General features: G+C 42.3%; 1 protein-coding gene across 1 annotated transcript in view; it reads right to left on the reverse strand.

Annotated features, from left to right (window-relative positions):
* The window catches only part of ITGBL1 (integrin subunit beta like 1), a 253955-nt gene that overhangs the window by 5806 nt on the left and 226055 nt on the right, over window positions 1–22094 (reverse strand). The window contains exons 9-10 of the mRNA XM_075918746.1: window positions 7690–7836; window positions 1832–1945 (exon numbers count right to left, since the gene is read on the reverse strand). Of these exons, the coding sequence (XP_075774861.1) occupies window positions 1832–1945; window positions 7690–7836 (261 nt within the window). The remainder of the gene's footprint in view (window positions 1–1831; window positions 1946–7689; window positions 7837–22094) is intronic.

The raw sequence follows: 22094 nt of genomic DNA on the forward strand, positions 1-22094 counted from the left end.
GAAAAAGGCTTTTCTTTTCAAAAGAACTGCATTTAGACCACTGTTTCACTTTCGAGATAGAGTTTTTTTTTTCAAAAAACCTCTGCCGTAATACAATTATGCAAATGAAGTGCAGGAAATTCAAATCCTGGCTTCATTTGCAATTTTGATATGTCTAATTTACATTCCTCTTTCAAAAGAGGGATGTAGTCTAGACATATTTTAAAATAATGGCTAACAGCTTGCAGTATAGACACGCTCTTTGTTATTTCGGAATAACATCATTTATTTCAAAATAACACTGCCGTATAGCCTTTGTGTTCACACAACACTTCAAGGTGTAAGGAAAAAAACAGAACTATTTTAACTGAAGTTAAACTTTTGCAATGAGAATAGTAATTTAATAAGTCTTTGAACTTGAAAAGTACCTTTTTCCGCTGAGGAAAAATAGATTAATGAAATCTCTCTGTGATAGGGAAACTTAGGCACAGAGGGTACGTCTAGACTACAAGCCTCTTTCAAAAGAGGCTTTTTCAAAAGAATCTTTTGAAAAAGCCTCTTTCGAAAGAGAGCATCTAGACTGCAAGCTCTTCTTTCGAAAAAGTGGCTCACTTTTTTGAAAGGAGAGCACCCAGGCAGTCTGGATGCTCTGTTTCGAAAAAGCTCTGTTTGCATTCAAGAACGCCTTTTTTCGAAAGAACACTTTAAAAAAAAAGGCGTTATTCCTCATGAAATGAGGATTACCACCATCGAAAGAAAAGCCGCGTTCTTTCAATTTAATTTCGAAAGAACGCGGCTGTAGTCAAGATGCAGGTGAAGTTTTTTCAAAAAAACCCTGCAGTCTAGACACAGCCAGAGAGGGTAAGGCCAATACTTTCAAACCCCTCCATCACTTGTGGATAACAAACTCAAGTGGAGTGAGGGAAAAATCAGGCCTTAGGCATCTCAAGTTGGGCACTCAAAAACAACGTTTTTGAAAATTTAGTCAGCCAAGGAATTAATTGCAGATTTTGAATAGAACCCGAAGCTCCCAACTCCATCGTTCATGCTCTGATACCCTTCCGTTTATTCTCTGTTTAAGCTAACACATTGCTCTGTCTTCTGCCACCTCTGTATATAACAGCTAATAAAAGAACATTACTAAGCAAAGATTTTTCAAGGTGGAAAGTTGCAGATTGTCTTCTAAGATTTTCATCATAGAATGCATAGCAAGATAATGGAACAGATCACATGTTCTAGCTGTCACTAGATTTCTTACTCCCTTCTCTGTTAAAAGCAAGTGTTTGCAATCTACCCATTTCCCTTTGCATCTGCCATCTAAACCCTGAGATAGGTACAAAAGACTTTAGTCAGCATCCAACACGTCATAAAAACTTAATCATCTCTGCTTCCCGGTACAAGACTATTCCCCTCATTATAATATAAGCACCTGCTCCTGCTGCATTACTAAGAGTTACCAGACTAAATGGTTTGTAAATGCATTACATATATCATAGAAAATGAGGTAAAGATGGTTCTAGCAACAGAAACAACTGAATCACTACCTTCTCAAACATGTTCATTTCCGTACAGGGACAGGTGGTAGACAAAGCATTTCCCTTTTTGGATGAATCTCACAAGGGATTTAATTATTGGTCTTTATGCTTAGGATTTCAGTTTTCCTTGCAAAATGTTAAACTGATTACACATCACAGCACAAAGCAACACGCTCTTAACAGCTAAAATGATTTTAATAATAGGAAACTGCTCCTCCTTTCCATCAATGAACAAAGAGAATTTGCTGGGTTGTGTCTAACTTTGCATTCATGCATACTCTGCTCTCAGAGCAATTAAGGATTAGTTGGTACTGCACCTGTGCAAATGAGACCATCATGTTTGTCACAGTCTCGGTCATCACATTCACAAAATTCCCCTGAAATGTACCACTCCTGGGGTGAACATATGCACTTTCCACAGTGACAGGAACCTGAAATTACAAAGATTATTACTTGCAATCATAGGGCACCATCACTTTTCAGGCTGGGAAATAACAGCTCAGACACATGAACAATTACCATCTAACAAGCTATTGTCTAAAAGAAGATAATCAAGATAAAAGCTTATTGAATAGAATGATCCTTTAGCGGTCAGCCTGAGTATAAAGCGGTATTCTATGTAATGCCTTGATTTCTGCCTTTATTTATTCAGCACTCACATTTAGAGGTTTCCCTTTTCTTCCAGAGCTCCACAATCAAGGCTACTTCTCCTGGAGCTGTTCTGCTTTGTGGCTAGATGAGCCAAAATCATGCCTGTTCCAACCTTACTGAAGTCAATAACATTGCATCAGGATGAAAAATGGCCCAAGGTGCTTCAGGCATACATACAGCACTTTGCTAGTCTCTGACCTATGTTTTCCATTTGTTTTAGATTCCTACAGGTTGGATTTTCAAAAAGCCTAAGTGCTTTAGGAATATAGGCTACATTGACTTTCAATAAGATATGCTCCCAAGTTACTTGGACGCTTTTGTAAAATCCCACTTAAGTTTCAAGAGCCTTTCTGTATTCTAATAGGGAGTCACCAACATGTGTCACCAACACAAAATAGAGAAACACGTGATCCTGCCCCAGAGAATATGCAATATAACTTAGACAAAGTTACTTAATTCACAGAAATCTATACAGAGCCTGAGCTAAAATCAATTGCAGTCAATTTTGCATCTTTCCATTAAGTTTAGGTCCACGGTCAAAACTCAAAGTGGAAACTTTCCTTTAAAATGTTGAGCTGTGTAATTGTAGAACATTCCCCAGAAAAATCTCCACAACAAACCCAGTGCTATGTATCAGTTGAACCAATTTCTATTCATTAAAATCTTCAGAGTAGCACTGGTATTGACCCTCTTTAAAATGTAACAATCACTGATTTACTTTAGGCTGATCAGAGTTAATTTACTGCATTATTGTAGGGGTAAGTGGTCTTAAATTACAACATATTGTAATATACAAATAGGACTTGGGAACAGATTTAGCATGCATTTATCATTCATTTATTTAACATGCTACCTATTATGCCGTGGGAATAGGGAAAAACTAACTTTCGTTCCAAGGGTAAAATATTCATTGCATGAAGATGCCATGAAGGAAACCACATACAGTAAGGGAATTTCAAGATCAATGTACTGACTCATCTTATATTTCATTATGTTATTGAGCCTGATTTAAGCCAAGTGTTTCTATTTCCACATCAGCTCCAAAACACCAACAGCTACACATGTTGATGCCAAAAAGAGCCAAACAACTGTACATTTTAGCAAGAAACACTGCTAACCAAGGCTTATTAAAGGCAACATAATACTGTAAATGTAACATGTAACCAGAACTTTAAAAATTCAGCTTCCATAATGTTTCAGTATGTTACTAAACTCTTTCCTGCACACAGACAGCATGATGCCTTGGGAGCCTCTACACTTTAATTTAAAATAGGATAATTAGTTAGAGTAGTTTTTGTTGTAATTCTGGCCAGATCCTTTTTGTCTCCCTGACTAACCTCAGTTCTGCATAGTCACAGCAACCATCTGCTGCCCTCCAGCTATTTCTGATGAAGCAGCAGCACGGTGGGTATTTCTGTTTTCCCTGGTGAGAATATTTACTACAAGCCGTGAGCCAAGATATTGAAAAGTGACTAGTAATTGGGTGTCCTATTTGATGTACATGAAAGAGGACTCATTTTTAGACAATTCTAAACAGTCATCTTCTGAAAACGAGTATCATGAGTTGAACATCTAAACACTGAGGCATTCTCCTCCCCCGCCCCCCATCAGTTGTCACTTTTGTAAAATCTTGGCCATCATTCCTGGAAACATTTAATACCTAGGAATATAGGTACTCACTAGCGCATGGACTACTGACTAGGCAGTTCTTTCACAACTAACTGGCATGTAGGGAACTCTCTCAGTGTTCGGCCTTACAGTAGGTGTTCTGGGGTCAGAGAATGGGTGGGGCCAGGCTGGTGGTTTGGGAAGGCAATGCTTTCCCCCGCCTATTATACCCACTGTTCCTGTAGGTGTCTACGGTTAAGGTCCCAAATCTGTATGAAGGGGGAAAATTTGCAGATGTGCCTATGGCCAGGGCTACACTCATAAGCTTTATCTCCTGGTAAAACTATTTCCACTGGGGGGAGGGTGACTTTATTTTGATTGATTTAGTTATAGCAGAAAAAACCCTAGTGTGGTTTATACTGGCAATAGCAGCATAGTTATTCACCATCCCATAACAGAATAAGCTACACCAGTATAAACACCATTAGACAGATATGACGACTTCTACACTAGCAGGATGTCCTGTTTTAACTATATTATTACATAATTTATAGTTAAAATGGTATCCGTTCTATGTGTAGACATATTCAGTGTGACTGGCACACAGCCTCCACTGGCGCTCAGTCTTTCAGTGGGAGTTGTGCTCTTAAATCAAAACCATGTCTGAACAAAAAAAAAAATCTTGTTTGTGTAACCCACATACCTACTGGTGTCCCACCGCATGGCACTTAGACCACTTAGACAGGGACAGAATGGCTGCGTCTAAACTGCAAAAATGGCCACTTCTGTGCAAAAATTTGCCAGCTGTCTACACTGGCCACTTGATTTTGCGCAAAAGCACTGACGTTCTACTGTCTGAAATCAGTGCTTCTTGCGCAAATGCTTTGGCGTTCCCGTTCGGGCAAAAGCCCTTTTCCAGAAATGTTTTTGCACAAAAGGGCCAGTGTAGACAACGCGGTATTGTTTTGCATAAAAAAAGCCCTGATCGCGAAAATGGCGATCGGGGCTTTCTTGAGCAAAACCACATCTAGATTGGCACGGATGCTTTTCCACAAAATGTGCTTTTGCGCAAAAGCATCCATGCCAATCTAAACGCTCTTTTCCACAAATGCTTATAACAGAAAAACTTTTCCGTTAAAAGAATTTGCAGAAAATCATGCCAGTCTAGACGTAGCCAATGAGTTTGCTCTACAGCGTTAGCTGAAAGGCAGCTGGCTTTTCGCACCAGCTGTACAGGCTCATGCAGCAAGTGCCAGATTTAGTTCTACCCGTTGGAGTTATACTTGTTGCCTAAATAGCCATTTAGAGGCCTTAGGCAAGCAGATTTAAAATTTTTGTCCCTAAACAGCTGGGTAAAACTTACAGCAACCATCAGGCGACTCCAACTTACATGGCAGACCACAATCTGCCCAGCCCCAGCATCAACATTATATCTTCTTGTCTGTCCACTCCCTGGCTCTATGCTAAATGCAGTTTGGCAAGATGTGAAGATCTGACCCCAAACAAACAGGTTCAAGCTGCAGGGTCAGACTGTATGATCAGGCTAAGGTGGTCTCAGAGCAGGAGCTGGAGCTTGGGAATAAGGACTAGCTGCTCAACTGTTTTGCCTGGAAAATTACAATTTTTTTTGTTCACACTTATTAAGGCTCATAACAAGCTTTCTGGGTTTTTTTAATCATTTCAGTTCACCTGAACTATTTCCAATAATAATCACCCTCAGCCCACATCTCTGCAGAGAAGAATTTTAGTCTCTGGTTAAAATGGAATAAATCCATGAGATCACTGGTCTCCTGTACACATTTCAAGGTGAAGACACACATGTTTGATAAAAATAATGGTGAAATTGTTTCAATTCCTCCTTCAGCAGCTTGCTTAAGGGTGGAAAGGCCTCATTTTCTACAGTATTGGGCCGGTGAGGGAAAATAAACAGCATAACTGTGATGGAGGGTTCCTCTCACATGAGCCTGGCAAGGGAGTCAATTACATGCACAGGCCACAACTAGTGTTCCCTCTAAGATGTGCAGCAGCACAGCTTCACGGGTGATTAATCAGCCCCACTCAGTCAGTCAGCTCCTTGCATGGAGCCCTGAGCCTCTGACTGGGCGGGGCTGATTAATCACCCATGAAGCTGTGCTGCTGCACACCACAAATGAGAGGAATTAGATGGCCTACGTGACCCCACAGTGATGGCGAAGCCCTGCTGAGAAAAAACAGGCACAACCAGTATCAAGCCAGGAAGCCTATGGTGGGGAAGGGAGGGAGTCTTCAGCCACTCTCTGGGCACTAGAGTAGGAAGGGAAGAAACCCCAGGGGAGCATAGAAATCCTTGGGGATCCAGCCCTGAAGGAAAGGTTTCCCCAGAACGCGGTGGAATGAAAGCCTGAGAGGTGGAATAGGCAAAGACTATGAAACACAACAGCAAGTCAGGATGTTGCAGACACTGGCTGCTGGTTGGACAGTCCCTAAGGTAGAACCCAAAGTAAAGGATGGACCCAGGTTCCCCTACCAGCTACTGGGGAAGTAGAAGAGTCAGGACAGTGGGAGCGGGGAAGAAGACTGCCATTTTGGACGGACAGGCTTTGATAATCTCTGGAAGGGAAAACACACAGCAAGCTGGCCAGGAAGCCAAGTCACAAAGAGAGAGCACCCTGAGTCACAGAAGGGGGCAGGCAGCCGAGTGCACCAATAAGCAACAGAAAGGGGAGGAGCTAGTTCTCAGAGCAGCCAGGAGGTGTGTACGTACACACACACACACACACACACCCAGCCAGCTCTTTAGTCTATTTACATTCCTTTTGCACTAACTTAAAACTGGTTGTTAATTGATGCCAAGGAATGCCCCCAGCTAGCTTACAGCCAGCTGCTCCTGCTCCCTGTCTGCACAGGGGAGGGATGGGAGAAGGAGTGGCATGACAGGAGCAGGTGGAGTCACTCCAGCACCAGCAACATCGGCCCCTGGATACCATTGCAGTTGGCCTAAATTGGTACTGGCTGCTGTAGCTTATGCAAGAGGTTGGTTCAGCCTCCCACTCCCCAGCCCTTGCAAGCTCCAGCTTCAGGGAAAGCAGGAGATCTGATGGGAACCATGTTTCATCTCCCCCATTGTTCAGCTGTAATGTGTATGTGTGAGGTGTATTTTTAAGTAGGTGCTTTGCACTGTAGCAAGCCAAAACCCCTCTTTCCAGTGAAATAAATTGAACACCCTGAACAAGCTTAGTTTCACTGTATTTCAGAAGCATCTGATAATCACTTCTCTCTCGATGCCAAACCTGTACAGCTGGATTCATATAAAGACAGCCTGGACTTCCAGCTGGAGATTTGGGGGGAAAAGCAAACAGTGTAGATAATGTTTTAAAAGTTTTAAAAGGGAGCTTGTGGGTATTTCCAAAGTCTTGCTTCCCCCTCGCATGGGATGTGGAGACAGCTAGGTGGGGGGTGTGTGTGTGTGTGTGTGTGTGTGTGTGTGTGTGAGAGAGAGATTTCTGAACAAGCATAGCAAGTGCTGCTGTTCAAAATGTACCCCACAGTGCTCTGTGAAGCACTATGCCTGCCTTTATTATCACCACAGTGCCACAGGCAGCCCTTGCCACTCAGCAGTGCTCAATCAAATAGCATAATTTAGTCACAGACTACAACTACCCACGACAGGCACAGACAAATAAACAGCTCTGCGAAATCCCATGCTGTTAGCAAATTGCACCGGGGATGAGAGCAGTTAAATGCTTTTGCATATAGTGGGTGTTCGACACAGTGGGTGTGATAACAAGGTTAGGAGCATTATGAAGCCAGTTATAACAGCCCTCGAACAATGGGTGACCTTAGAAGAAAGTGTTACTAAACAACAGCCCACGCCCATACATTTTTAATCTTCCAGAAGAGTGATGCAGGGTAGCTCAGCTACCAGTGCTTTGCTTACCCTTTCCTGAGCACAATACGCCGTTGGCTGATTCACAAAAGCTTTTGCTCTCATCTTCTGTCATATTGCACTTTCTTGGATGTTGACACAACTTTCCAAACCATCCGTCCTCACAAATGCATCGCCCGCAAGAACAGAGGCCACGGCCTGCAATGACAGCAGGGGAACAAGCATGTTACAGAGGCAGGAGAAATTACCTAATTTTGTAGTGGAGGCAACTATCGATCCTTTTAGTCAGATCAGCATGGAATTGCTTAACTGAACCCTCAGACAGGGCTCATTCTGGGTCAGACTATGCTGGTAAGGCATGCCCATGAGACAGGAAGCAGTACCATCTTTGGCCGTCCTGGCCTTGTGCTAGGCAAGGTGGCCCAGTAATGTACAGAATGACTGGGCTGTGGCTTCTAGACACCCTGTCCCCAGCTCTTCTCCCTTGAAAAGCCCTTGCCCCCCTCCGCCTCCTGTGGCTTCTTTCCCTACATTCCACAGATCTTAAAGCAAAGGGTGGGACTTGAAAGGGTGTTGAGGTAGATAACTATGAGATTGCTGGCTTAGGAGAGTGAGAGAGTAGGATGATAGCTGGTCAGAGACAGGAGGAAGGTGAAGGCAGCCAGAAAGCTGGAGTTTGGAGTTTTTTGCCTTTTGTCAAACTTTTGAGAAGTGCTTTCCTGAGGAGAGCAGTGGGCACAGACTTCTCCTCAGTCATAACTTCCACATTGTTAACTCACACTAAGCCCATCATTACCGACCTCCACCACTGACAGGCATCCCGGTGCAAAGTCTGGGAGATGCCACTTGTGCTACTGCAATTACAGTACCTCACACTGTCTTGTTACAGCAAAGATAAGGAGCAAATGGCAAAATAACACAAAGGATGCCTTTTGTAAGCACAGAGGGGCCTGAATGTAGGCATTAAGGCAGAATCCTAATGTCAGAGGGCATGCAGAGGAAGGGTGCAAGGCAGAACAGGAATCCACTATGGATTCCTTGGGATAGAATCATAGAACATTAGAACTGAAAGGGTCCTACCAAATTCACAAGGTATTTTGGGTTGATTTCATGGTTATAGGTTTTTAAAAATCATAAATTTCATGATTTCAATTATTTAAATCTGAATTTTCCTGGTGCTATAATTGTAGGAGTCCTGGCCCAAAAGGGGAGCTTGGGGCTCAGAAGATTATTTCAGGGAGGTTGCGGAACTGCTATCCTTACTTCTGCACTACTGTGGCAGCAGCACTGTCTTCAAAGCAGGGCCAGGAGCCCAGCTCTGAAGGTAGAGTCACCTCCAGCAGCACCGTAAAAGAAAGGATGGCCTGGAATGGTATTGCCACCTTTACTTCTGCACTGCTGCCTACAGAGCTGGGCCCTCCGTCAGCAGCTGCCATGCTGTGACCATCTAGCTCTGAAGGTAGCAGTGTAGAAGTAAAGGGGAATGGTATGGTATTGCCACCCTTATTCCTGCTCTACTGGTGGTGGGAAGCTGTTTTCAGAGCTGGATGCTTGGCCAACACCTGACTTTCTGCTCTGCAGGCAATGCATACCTAAGGGTGGCAATATGAGGAACCCCCCTTAAAATAACCTTGCCACCTTCCCTGTAACTCCCTTTTAGTTTAGAACCTCTATTTGAGAAATGCTGGTCTCCCCTGTGAACTCTGTATAGCATAGGGTAAAAGCACTCAAAATGCCAGATTTCACAGGGGGAGATGAGATTTCATGACCGATGATGTATTTTTCATAGTCATGAATTTGGTGGGGCCCCTAGATATATAATTTGGAAGGGGCTGATTAACCAGAAGCACAAAGGATATAGGGAAGAGAAAGAGCTGGACAGAAGAAAGGTTAAAAGGTAGGAAAGGAGGGAACATGTAAAGCAAATAGGGAGACAATCAGTACAGCCAATGAACGGATGGAAAACGAGGCCTGGTAAATAACAGGACAAGCAAGTGAGGGAAATACACTGAAATGTGTGAGAGCAAGTGCCTAGACCACGAAAAGAGTGAAAGAAAGGGAGCAGCAGAACTGGGCAGAGTGATTTATTCAGGGCCAAGGGGGAAGAGAAAGAAGTGACAGACAGGTGAATAGAAAACTGAGAGCACAAGCCAGAAAAGGAAAGGGAGCAACAAATAGGAAAATCTGAAAGCAGGCAGATGATGAGAAAGACCTAAAGAAATGGAGAATAATGCAAGGAAGAAAGAAATGCCACAAAGCCGAAAGCTTAGTACATTATATTGAATGTATTCACATTTCTAGACCTCCCGGCCTTTCTGTGGAGGAAAAGGGAATTCCTTAACTTATACATTTGCAGGGCTTTGAAGATGGAGGGTGCACACTATCAGCAATTATTATAACACAACTATTATAAGGGCAAAGGAGATGAAAAGGAAGGGCTTAGGACTGATTGTGTTGGAGGTCTGGGCAAAGGGAACTTGTGCGAGGACCTCTCTGTGGGTTGGTGGGAAAAGGAGAGAAATACCAGCACTTTTATGTTGCTAATTTGGGCACAGATCCCAAGGTAACGATGCAGCGTAACATGATAAATTTTGAAGTAGCATGGGAGAAAGACCCAAAGGGGAGACAAACCATGTAAAATGGATTTCCTCAGCTCTTTACTGATAACCAACTTCTTTGTTAATTTTTGGAGCTGTTCTTATTCACAGACATCAAGCTACTCATGTTTCTATTTGAAATCTAGGTATGTAACAGCTACTAGTCTAGCAACTTCATTGCACAGTGACCCCCTTCTGACAAGAGAGATTATTGCACAACCCCAGTGCCCTGTGTTACTCAGAATAGCTAATATTTTAAATAAAAAATGCATGACATGTCATATCAATGAAATACTTTAATTTACAAGACAATCTTTATATCCAGCAGTAAAAAGTAAATTTGCATAAAAATAAATGAGGGGTCACCTTTCATTGATGAGCACAAATCCTTGAAGGGGATTCTGGGTGGCTGAGGCAAAGCTGGAGATCATCTTCAATAGTAAAATGAGATTTATATTTGTTTTTCATTAAAGTCAGTTCTGATACACTGGCTTCACACAGGTAGGTGGAAGAAAATGGCATGAGGGCTTTCAAAGCTGCAGGTGACATGCACAGAAATCCAGACATTAGCAAGAGATTGTTCAGAAAATCTCAGCATCAATGTCTCATCACAGGAAAGCTCCATTAATGTTTCTTTAATGGAAGTGACATAACAGCACTTGGAATTCCTTCTGCATTAATCCACACCTCTGTTTTCTGATCCTTTTCAGGAAAGCACTCCCAAAACTGCAACTTAAGCCTTTTCAGGTGACTGATAATAATGGGTTGCAGGTCATGTTTTGGCAAGGCACTTGCATTCCAAAGTTATCCAGTAACAAACTGCATCCGAACTGCCACTGTCCATATGAGCACACCACAAGGAAAGATTTGTGATCCAACTTTCAATTTCTTTGCAAAAGAGAAGACAGAATTGTCTTGTACTTGAAGAGAAGCATGCAACACATTTAGGCATTCAAAAATGTCTGCCACGTAAGCTAGCAAAGTAAGCCACTTGATATCTGCAAACTTTTTGGCCAATGGGAATTATTTCCTCCCTGAGCTCAGCTCAACAAATGATTGGGAACCTTTCCTTGAGACAGACACTGAAATGCTGTGCAGTAAAGTAACTGGTGGTGCTCAGCTCCCATTTCATCACACAAAGCTCTAGACATACACTTGTTGCGCTACTTTCGATGACGTGGATTCTTCAAACAGCTTCCTCAAGAACTCATTTTACAGTGGGTGGCATTTCTTTGCAACTGGGGCTTGCCTGTGTATAATACAGTGAGCCCAAACTGCTTGAAGTCTGCCCTTGGGTGACTAGCCTGCTGTTTTTTCAAGTCATTGTGAGAACACTGTCACTGCAAATTCCTGCACAGTGCTGCCTTTCCAAGCCAGAATCAGAGACAAAGTCACTTATGCAAAGAGCTGTTCCCCTGCACCACATTATGATAATGGCTTGCAGAACAGAAATCCTTCTCGGAATTTTTGGTCATTCTCAAATTGTATGCGTGTCAGAAGCTGAGCAGTACCAATTGCCAAAATCAAGCAAAGTCTTTTCCCCCTGTTTAAATTGATGAAACAATCTCCTTTTCACTCACATCATTTGCCATATTGTGAACGTGTCTGGCAACAGTTATGTTAGAGACAGGAATCGAATCAAGTTGAGTCAATGCACCTTGCCCCACTTTCTTGGGGTAAAAAATGTTTCTCCAATTGCATGTGGCATCACAATTTTAACTATACAGTACACTGCAGCAAAAGATGCCTCAAGAGCTCTCTCACTTACTTTACCTGCCTCTCTCAGTACTGATGTCTGACCCTTTAGCTCTCACTAGAAAAACAAACGAACATCTTTTTTTAAAAAGACGATTGGGCCCATGTCTTCAAGTTCTGCAACATTTGAGATGGCTTTAAACCCTCCTCTGCAAACATTTCACCTCACACTTATGTAAATCCATATTCCAAATATTTTGAATCATATTCGTGGATTCTTGGCTTTTTATTACTGAATCCTTGTCCGCCCATCCTTTGCTGCATCTGGCAATTGACTCCTCTTCATTACTCCCACTTTCTTCACTTTTCCTCAGAAAATGGTTCATTGTTAAAATTACTTCTATATCAACTTTTCAAAATGGTTTCAGTGCATGTACTGAGTGGGCTGCCAAGTACCTCAATACCGGAAATGAGGCAGGGGACCTGCAGGGGATGAAAACCAGGGCAAATACAGAGCTGCAAGCACATGAGGAGGAGGCCAAACTAAACTGCTTGGGCTTGAAGCCCTGCCCAGGGAGTCTTAGGCATAGTTGCAGGCTGAGGCTTCAGCTGCCTCAGGAGATGTTGACTGGATGGGGCTTCAGCCTCCAGGGGTGATGCAGGCTGGCTGTGGCTTCAGCCTCTGACCCTGGGCCACCTGGGAACTTGGGGGGCTGGATGGATCTTCAGGCTCCCTTTGCCTGTAGACCTCTGGGCTAGGGCTTCTGTACAGGCAACCCCATCAAAATGGGGTCACAGCCCATGCTTTGTGCTCTAGACCATACAATGATTATTTCTTCATTATACATCTTAAGTGTACAAAGTGAAATGCTCAATACCCACATACTTCATGGTACCTGGCCCGAAGGTACTCATGGTTGTTTCTGCACTCACCTTCACAAATATCAATTTGTCTGTATATGTTTAACGTGTATATAAAGCAGTATGTATCAGTAAATCATTAAGAATAAACAATGTTGTGACATTTTAGCTTCCATTTGAAGTTGGTAAGAACGTGATTTGTGCTACATACCATAGAAGGATAAAGGTGACAGCCATCTGTTTTTCCCATATCCTTCTGCCATCTAAACCATAGCAGTGTGGCTATGTCTGCACTGGCATGATTTTCCAGAAATGCTTTTAACGGAAAAGTTTTCCGTTAAAAGCATTTTTGGAAAAGAGCATCTAGATTGGCAAAGATGCTTTTCCGCAAAAGCACTTTTTGCGGAAAAGCGTCTGTGCCAATCTAGACGCAATTTTGTGCAAAAAAGCCCCGATCGCCATTTTAGCCATCGGGGCTTTTTTGTGCAAAACAGTACTGTGCTGTCTACACTGGCCCTCGTGCGCAAATGATTTGCGCAAGAAGGCTTTTTCCCGAACGAGAGCAGCACAGTATTTCCGCAAGAACACTGATGATCTTACATGAGATTGTCAGTGTTCTTGTGGAAATTCAAGCGGCCAGTGTAGACAGCTGGCAAGTTTTTCTGCAAAAGCAGATGATTTTGCAGAAAAACTTGCCAGTCTATGTTTTATCATTATGACCAAGTTTCTCCAAGGGAATTTTGTCTTTTAGACTTTGCTTTTCTTTAGCAAGATCTGGATTAGAATGTTAAAATATTTCAAATATTGAAGTACTAATTATTCAATACATTAAATAGGACTTGCTTGCTGGAAAATTATTTTTGGAGGTGCAAATACTTGTACTCCTTCAAGCACAAGACTTTGAATGTGTAATTCACATTGACTTCCTTGTGCCTGAACCTTATCTGTGGTTTATAAAAGGCAGAAAATGATCACATCTGCATAAATACTGCACAAGTCCAGTTAAAAGTGTTGTAACTTATGGTTTGGTTAGAAAGAGTTTTTGTTGTTTTTTAATTGGACTTGTGCAATAGTTTTGCTGATGTGGCCATTCTCTGCCTTCTACCTACCAGACAGGTATTTCTTTAGTGCAGGGGTAGGCAAGAGGTGGCCAGCAGGTCAGGTGCGACCTGCCACGGCACCGGATTCAGCCCGTGGCCACCTCACTGGGACCCTTAGGCAAAGAGCAGCTCACACCTTAAACAACTGGCTGCTCTAGATGCTGGGGAAGAAAGGGGAGGCTTTGGGTGCTACCCCACCCCCAGCAAAATCTCTCAGCTCCCATTTGCCAGTTTCCAGCCAATAGGAGATTAGAAATGGCAGCATGTGAAGTCTCTTGCCCTCCCTCTCCTCTTCCCCCAGAGCAGAGCCATGTGGAGCAGCCAGCTGACCAGCCTGGGACTTCAGTAGAGAGCCTGCCTCAGGTTCCTGCAGGGCTCCTGGCTAGGAGCCACCTAGGTAAGCACCTCCCAGCCATAGCCTGCCTCTGGCACCCCATCCCCTCTCTCCTCTCCAACTACCTGCTCCAGGTCACCATCCAACCCTCTGTACTCCTTTCCCTCCTTCTCCCAGGTCACAACTCCCTCCCAGGATCTGCACTCCCTCTTAGAGCCCCTTCCCCAGGCTAGAATCCTCGACTACACCCATACACCCTCCTGGACCCTGCACCCCAAGCTGCTGCCCCAGATCACAAACTCCGCCTTCACCCAAACTCCTTCTCAGACTTCACACCACCTCTTGCACCCCAGACTCCTACCCCAAGTTCCCTTCTGCATCCAATCTCCGTCCCATTTCCCGCACTCCTTCCACAGAAGTGTGGCCCTTGACCACTTGCCAACATCTTGGAGTGCCCCCCCATTGAAAAATATTGCTCATCCCTGCTTTACTGGAAAAGTCTCTTTAGTCTTAAGAAATCTATTTCACCATATACAGCGCCATGCTTTCAGATTACTATGTCATTCATTATCAATAGGAAAAGACACAATGTTATGTTGGTGGAGCAGTGAGAGCACATTGTGTTGTACCCATCACATTGGCTTCTATTATACTAGCCTCTATCTTTTCCCCCATTGTCATACAGCAACTCATCACATTTCTCCATTAACTCCAGATTCATGCAAGCATTCAAGCCTTCAAACCATGGAGGAGATCGTTGTTTTTACTGCTTCACTTCTGACACAATATGATACTTACTTCTAGATGTCTCCATACCCCTACAGTTAAGTTTAAAAACCCCCTCCTGTTACCATTTGGGGAGAGGACCCACTTTTTAAACTATTTATTCATGAAATACAACGAGTTCCCAGTGTGACTTACTAGCACGGCAGAGCAGTTAACCTTGTGCCCAATAACTTCCTTAAGTTTCAAGGCATAGTTCCTATGTCTTGACACTGGCCGTACTGCCCCTCCTGTGCAGGTTTCAACACAAGCAGAAATCCTGAGAAGAGCTTTAGCTGCATCAGAGGAACCAAACTGGAGTATGATAAAAGGACACAGAATACGACATGCTGGAGCATCCATTTCACTTCTGGTACTTACCACCTTTAGTGTCAAAACACTACTATGCTGTGCCATGGTCCCCGCAAACAGAGGAGATTCCATCAAAGGAATTTGATTAGTTGAGAAGATCAGGCCTGTCAATGCATTCTGCTGATTTAGACAGTCCATGAGTTGGCTCATTATTGTTGGTGTTGTCGTGTTTGGAGTAACCAGGGATCTAGGTTGCTCCTAGAAGGTGATGGAAAGGTCCAAAATGGGAGACCAATGGTCCCTCTTAACTCAAACCGAAACATCACACTGCCATAGGCAATGCCTCATTTGAAGTACAGACCACTGAACATAACTCAAACAGCATGACGGAGGTACACAGTTCCCCCAGAGCACCAATTAGGCGCACTGATAATTAGATTTCAGTAGCACCTGATCATAGAAACACAAAATTTTGCACAAATACTACTGATTTCCTAAGTTCAATAACTGGATTGGTTATAGCTCAAAATCGGGTCCCCGGGAGCCCCAATTGGGCCCCCAGAGTCCCAGTTGGGCCACTAAATAGCTTTTAGTAGTGCTTGATCATAGGCATTTGCTGGACTCTTATGTTAAGCATGTCACAAACTACAACTACAAGATCCTTTTGCTATGATACAAGAAAAAGCATTTCAATAAAATATATTATGTTAACATAATTTCATTCACCACACCTTTTATTAGCAAGAAATGAGTTACATGTAAATGTGTTTTGTAAGCACATCACTAGCTATGTTAATTTCTTAAAGTCATATATAAGAGAAAAGTATTTCCAATAAAATATGCTGTTAATGTCATTGATATAATTCATTCATCACACCTTTTACTATATTTTCCCCTGGCAACGCTGGGTATTTCTGCTAGTTACTAATAAACACTGTTCGCCCTCTACCCTGAAGGACAGCATAAAGCACAGGCTAATAATCAATCTACCCAGATGGGTCAGCCAATGCTGATCATACTGCAGTTGTGAGCTGAAAAAAAACCCATAATGGGGCAGAAGAGCATGAGAGTTGTGCTGCAACTGGTGAGCCCGTCATGAGCCAGGAAACCTCCATCCTCAGACAGGAACTAAACATTAGAGACCAGGTCCTAGAATGCTACTTACCTGTCTCAGAAAAGTTGTAATTACCCACCCCATCTGGGACCAGTATGCTGAGACAGTGCCAGGGCACAGTTCCTAGAATGGGAGTCTGTACCTAATAAAAGAGCAATGTGGAATTTATAACAAGCCCTATTATAGCTTCTGTCTGAATGAAGGCATCATGCCTTTCTTCCTGGTACTGTAATGATAGGTGAATTTTTTAAGTGAGTGACTCACTTTAATCATGAAGAAACATGTTAATGGGGTCTCAATCATTTATACCCTCATTTATCACTTCCTTCCCCTTATGTCTGCCTACTGGAACACGGGCAGCTGGTCTGGAAAGCAAGCTATTAATCAATCTCTGCTGGTCAGAGAACGCTAGTGACAATTTTTATTCAAATCACTTAGATTGTCATTCACATTTCTCATTTCAGCAAGAATCTAATCTAGAAATACCAGGGTCTCCATTCCTCATGCTCAGAAGCCCACCACTCTGACTTTAACGGATTCTGCTCAGTCTAGCTTTCCATTCTCGGCTGGTCTATGATTTTTCTTACCACAGTATCACATGTCTTCTGACAGTGAGTGCCTAGGTTATGGTATTGCCCATGTCAATAGAGCAGTGGAGAGATGAGCCAGAGGAAGGAGATAAGGAGCTCAGCAAGACATCCCAGAAATAACTGTCAATGAAACTAACGGAGATATAAGATTAGACAAAGGAGGAACAAACCAAGGGAGAAGAGACTGGGTTGTGAGTTGTCAGCACAAAGATAATGGCTGACATTTTGTAAGTGCATAAGAGTATTTAAGGGAAATGGTGCAGAAGGTGAAAAGAATGAGATCAAGGGTACAGCCCTATATGATCTCCCAGAGTGGGACTGCTAGGGAATAGAATTAATGAACAGGGATACAAAAATATAAGAGAACCAAGAAAAATATTCCAGCAAAGTTTCAAGGGGTATATGATGTCAAGGAAGGTGAAGGAGAGTGCAAATGGCAATAGAGAGGACAAGGAGAATATGAACGGAGTAAGTTCCCTGAGATTTGGCCTGGAAGAATTTACTTGAAACCTTGAGAACCAAAGTTTCAGTGGAGTGCAGAGGTGGAAACCAGTCTGAAGGAGGAAGGACAAAGAGGGGTATCAGTTCTCAATGGATCTTTATATAAGTTTAAAAGAGAAGAGGGACCTGGAGAAGTGACAATTAGGGATCAAGGGATGGATTTTTGAGGATGAGGAAAATGAACGCATTCTTGTGCTTAAAGATGGAGAAATTAAAGAGGACTAGGAGTGAAAGACTAAGTGGCCAAAAAGGATAGTGGACAAGGGCATATGTGGAGATATTAGCCAGAGACAGAAAAGACGATCTCAGAGTAATAAACAGGTGAATAAAGAAAAAGATGCTGAGAATGGGGAGGAGGTGACCTGGGACGATGTTGAAATATTTGGAGATATCCAGGAGAGGGAGGGAGGATGCCATGGGAAGGGGAAAGGATTGAAGAAGGGAATTAAAAATGACAAATAAGCAATTTGCTTTGTTAACCTGATCTCAGTGTGTTTCACATGGAAGGTGGTGGAGCTGTGAAGGGTAAAAAACATATGTAGTAAAAGAAATCTGTGGAGTTTGCAGAGGCAAACGGTGGTATGGGAACAGAAATGGAGGAAGCCAGTGTTGCCAGTGAGTAGAAAGGAGAGAGCAGGAATGAACCCATGGCTGTAAATGAAGGGAAACATCTGCAACACGTGTTGTCTAAGCTTCAAACAGGTCATATTATGCTATTATCACATGAGTGTAATTGATCAATTATGGTATGAAGTTGAAGCTGTTCTGTCCAGCAACACCTGTGGGGCTCCTAGTGATGATATTATGTTTTGGACTTGGTGTGAGACTCCAACAATTTTCCTTACCAAGCTCTATAACCTTTTTCGTATATTGGTTATACAGATCTAAGCACCTCCTTCAGAACACAACAATAGTGCCATGACTGATGGTCAAGATTCTGATTGGCAGTAATGTGAGTTGGCACAGACAGGAAGTAGGGTGAGATCGGCTCTTTTATTTACAAGGATGTACATTTCTGAACAATGAAATTGGAAATGAAGAGCAAAACAGCTGCAGTACAGAACTTCCAGGACTCCAACAGAACAGCCATATTCAAAATTCTTAGCCAAATGTTTTGTTTCAAAACAGTGTTGTGGCTGATCTGTAACCCCTTTGCAAACACACTTCTTCCTGCACTATGAATATGGACTTGTTTTCACTGCAAAGTTAACTTGAATCATAATTAAAATGTTGCCCCTAACTCAAGTCAAGTCCATAATCAAAATCCCTCAGCTAGTGCATTATGGTGCTTTAAATTCAAGTTGGGTAAAAGATGTTTATTCATTACATACCTACTCCACAATACTGCTAGTCCTCCAATCCTTTCCCACAGTTGCCCTATGTGCCAAGAAAAAACATGCAAATTCTCCCACAATTCACTGAGGAAGAATTCATAGAGCTGCTTGATTTATAATAGCACTAATAACTAAGGGATATGCCCCCAAAATCTTGCCCCTGCAAAGATAGTCCAGGTTCTTCCTTGGATATTGCCCATAACTTCCCTCCCAACTTCACACAAAATCCTGTCTCCCAAGTTTAGTGGTACTTTCAACTAGGGCTAACTGGACTCCATTTTCACTCAAGGTGGCAACCTGACCCCAGTGCAGTGAATTATTCCTGCTGAAAATCTGTGCCATTCCACAATACAGAATTTGCACAGAATCTGGGTCATCTGAAGAAGTGGGTTGTGCCCACGAAAGCTCATTATACCATCTACATGTTTTGTTAGTCTTTAAGGTGCTACTAGATGGTTGTTTAAGTTTTTCCACAGAATTAATGTTCCCCATGAGAATTTTTTTTCCCTCTTTGCCCCCAGCAGCCTGCCTGCTTTAAGCCCTGGGTGGCTGGAGCTCCCACTGTCAATGGGAGCCCCAGTTACCTGGAGCTTTCAGTGGGAGCATGATTATATTGTGTTATTTGAATTTTAATTTTTTTTTTTTTGGTGCAGAATTCCTCCAAGAGCAGAGAATGCAGGCTAAATCACTCAAATAATGATAGTTGGGATTAATCACCATACCAGACACCTGATCCAGATGTTAACCAAAACCAACACTGGACTGCAGCTGACATGCTTGTACAAGTGACTTGCACAAAAGGAAACTATTGGCAACATAAGAGAGTTACCAGTATCAGAGATTTTGTTGTTAAAGAATCTCTGCTTTTGAGGCAATGGGCTGTGCTGCTCCAAGTGATCCAGTATAAAATGTTTTATGCATAGACAAGCCCTCAAAGTAGGAAGTAGTGACCAAATTCTCCTCTGTCTGCTCCAAAAATAGAGCTCCTGACCATTTGAATTCCTGGAAGGGAGAAATCAGTTAGCTGTATGGGCCAGACAGCATGCACCTGAGCAGTCTGACACTCTATCCAGTAGTAGGAACTATATGTAAATTACTCATCAGCACACTGCAAGATCAAAGGACAAAACAAAGGGAAATATGAATTTCAACAGAAACTTATCACATAATATATCAGGTGTTTCCCCTTCCTTCTTTAAACCTATTCATGCTTTTAAAATATCAGAAGTATGGCTGTAGGAAACTCCATTGCTGGCTTAAAAATGTTTTAGATGGCACAAAATGTAAATGTTACCTCAAAATAATAAACTGAGCAATCCCCTCAATCAGCACCTTTCCCCAATATCACAGAGTTCATCAATAATTAGACTACATTCTCATGAAAAATTGATGATGCTGATGCTGTAACTCAATTGTCAGGACTCTCCAGATCCAAACTGAGTGAATTGTTGAAAAAAATCTTAGGAGTTGTAATAGCCATAATTCTTCTGTTAGAAAAGATATATCATTTAGTCACACTTGAGAAATGCTTATTTGTCACCAGAGGAGAGATGAGCTGTGACAATGCGCCCAGCTATGTTTGACTTGCAATTTCTACTCCTACCACTAAGTCATGGCAGCCAACAAGACAGCTGTGGCAGACCAACACTTTGCCATCTCCTTCCAGCCTTTCACTGCTGGTTCCCAGGACTCTATAGATAGGATTACCAGGATTGCCAGGTGTCCGGTATTTTCACCTCCTGTCTGGTAAAAAACAGAAAATACTGGACACTAAAATGTCCGGTATTTTCTGATTTTTTTCCCTGCCAGGAGGTAAAAACACTGGACACCTGGCAACCCTACACACACTCAGCAACCGGGCCCAACCCTTGGACCCTCCTCCCCCGGGCTCCCAGATCCCATGCTTAGCTTGTTCTGCAGGGGAGCTACCTTCTGGCTCTGATTAGGAAAACAAGAGAAACAAGGGGCCATGCTGTTTTTTATTTTATTTTATTTGTTTTGCTTAATAACTCTCAGGGTCCCCTTTTTTTTTTCTTTTTTTTTTTTTGCGCTCAACAACTTTGGTCTCCCCCCCCCCCTTTTTTTCCTCAACACAATTTTTTCCACGGTGTTTTTTTGGGGGGGAGGGAGGTGTTCAGTATTTTTGGTTAAACCATCTGGCAATCCTATCTATAGATCCCTCTGCTGAAATTAAGTGCTACTCTGTCCTTTCTAGGGAATGTCAGGACTCTCATTCCAGAAATGAACAAACTTGAGACCGAAATAAGATAAATAAGTATAATGAGACAGAGCTAAAATGGGGCTGGCAAGGTCCAAAAAAGAAATTTGAAACTCATGGTGGCTCCTGCAGAAAACAAAACAAGTGCAGACTAGGAAACTAGATAAAAGGAGAGGACAATGCATTACACTTGATTTTGTTGGTAAGGTTCTACCCAAATACTTTCAGATACAGACACAGGACAATCTTCTAAGCACTGAGAGCCGCTACAGAATCCCAGTTAAGGGCAGCTCACAGAAAGATTCAGAGAAGGCTTTTGGCACTTGGATTGTTTCAAAGATATAGAACTTATATTAAGAGCAGCAGAAACTATAAAACTTTAGACAGAAAATAACATTTTCTTATTCTCTAGAGTTGGGTCCAGCCACCTATATCAGGGAAAGGGAAATATCTGTAATTACAAAGCAATGTAGTGGAGGGGGAAAATGTATTGCATCATTTCTCAATATACTATCAGTGTTCCATAATAGTAAATCTTACTCATCTGAGGACAAAACATTAATGATTAACTTATCAGTTCAAATAAAAAAAAATGAGCTAAGATTTGGATTCATCTTTACATTGAGTTTGTATTTTCATAAGCTTGTTTAGTGTTTCTTGTTTTTCTTTAGGGGAAAATAAGCCAAAAGCAGAAATTATTTAATGAATGGATCCATCTCTGGTGCTCCTATTACATTGAACTGTTTAGACCAAAAGGAAAATGAGGATTTGTTCAGATGATAGTACAGATTGAATGTAATTCCTTGCACAAGAATGATCAGGTGACTGTCTGATTACTATTTTTTCATCATATGATTATTCATGAGAGAGATAAAACATTCTCCACAGATAAAAAATAATATGGTGGCTGTGTCAGCTCTAATGGAGAGCACTGATAATGTCTGTCTATGAATTCTGTGGGCATTCAATTTACTTAATAGTTTATCACCAAAACACTGGCTGATTATAAACAATAGACTGGGTATTTCAGTCATAAGC

This window comes from Pelodiscus sinensis, chromosome 1 (assembly GCF_049634645.1).
Source record: "Pelodiscus sinensis isolate JC-2024 chromosome 1, ASM4963464v1, whole genome shotgun sequence".
NCBI classification, from domain to species: Eukaryota; Metazoa; Chordata; order Testudines; family Trionychidae; genus Pelodiscus; species Pelodiscus sinensis.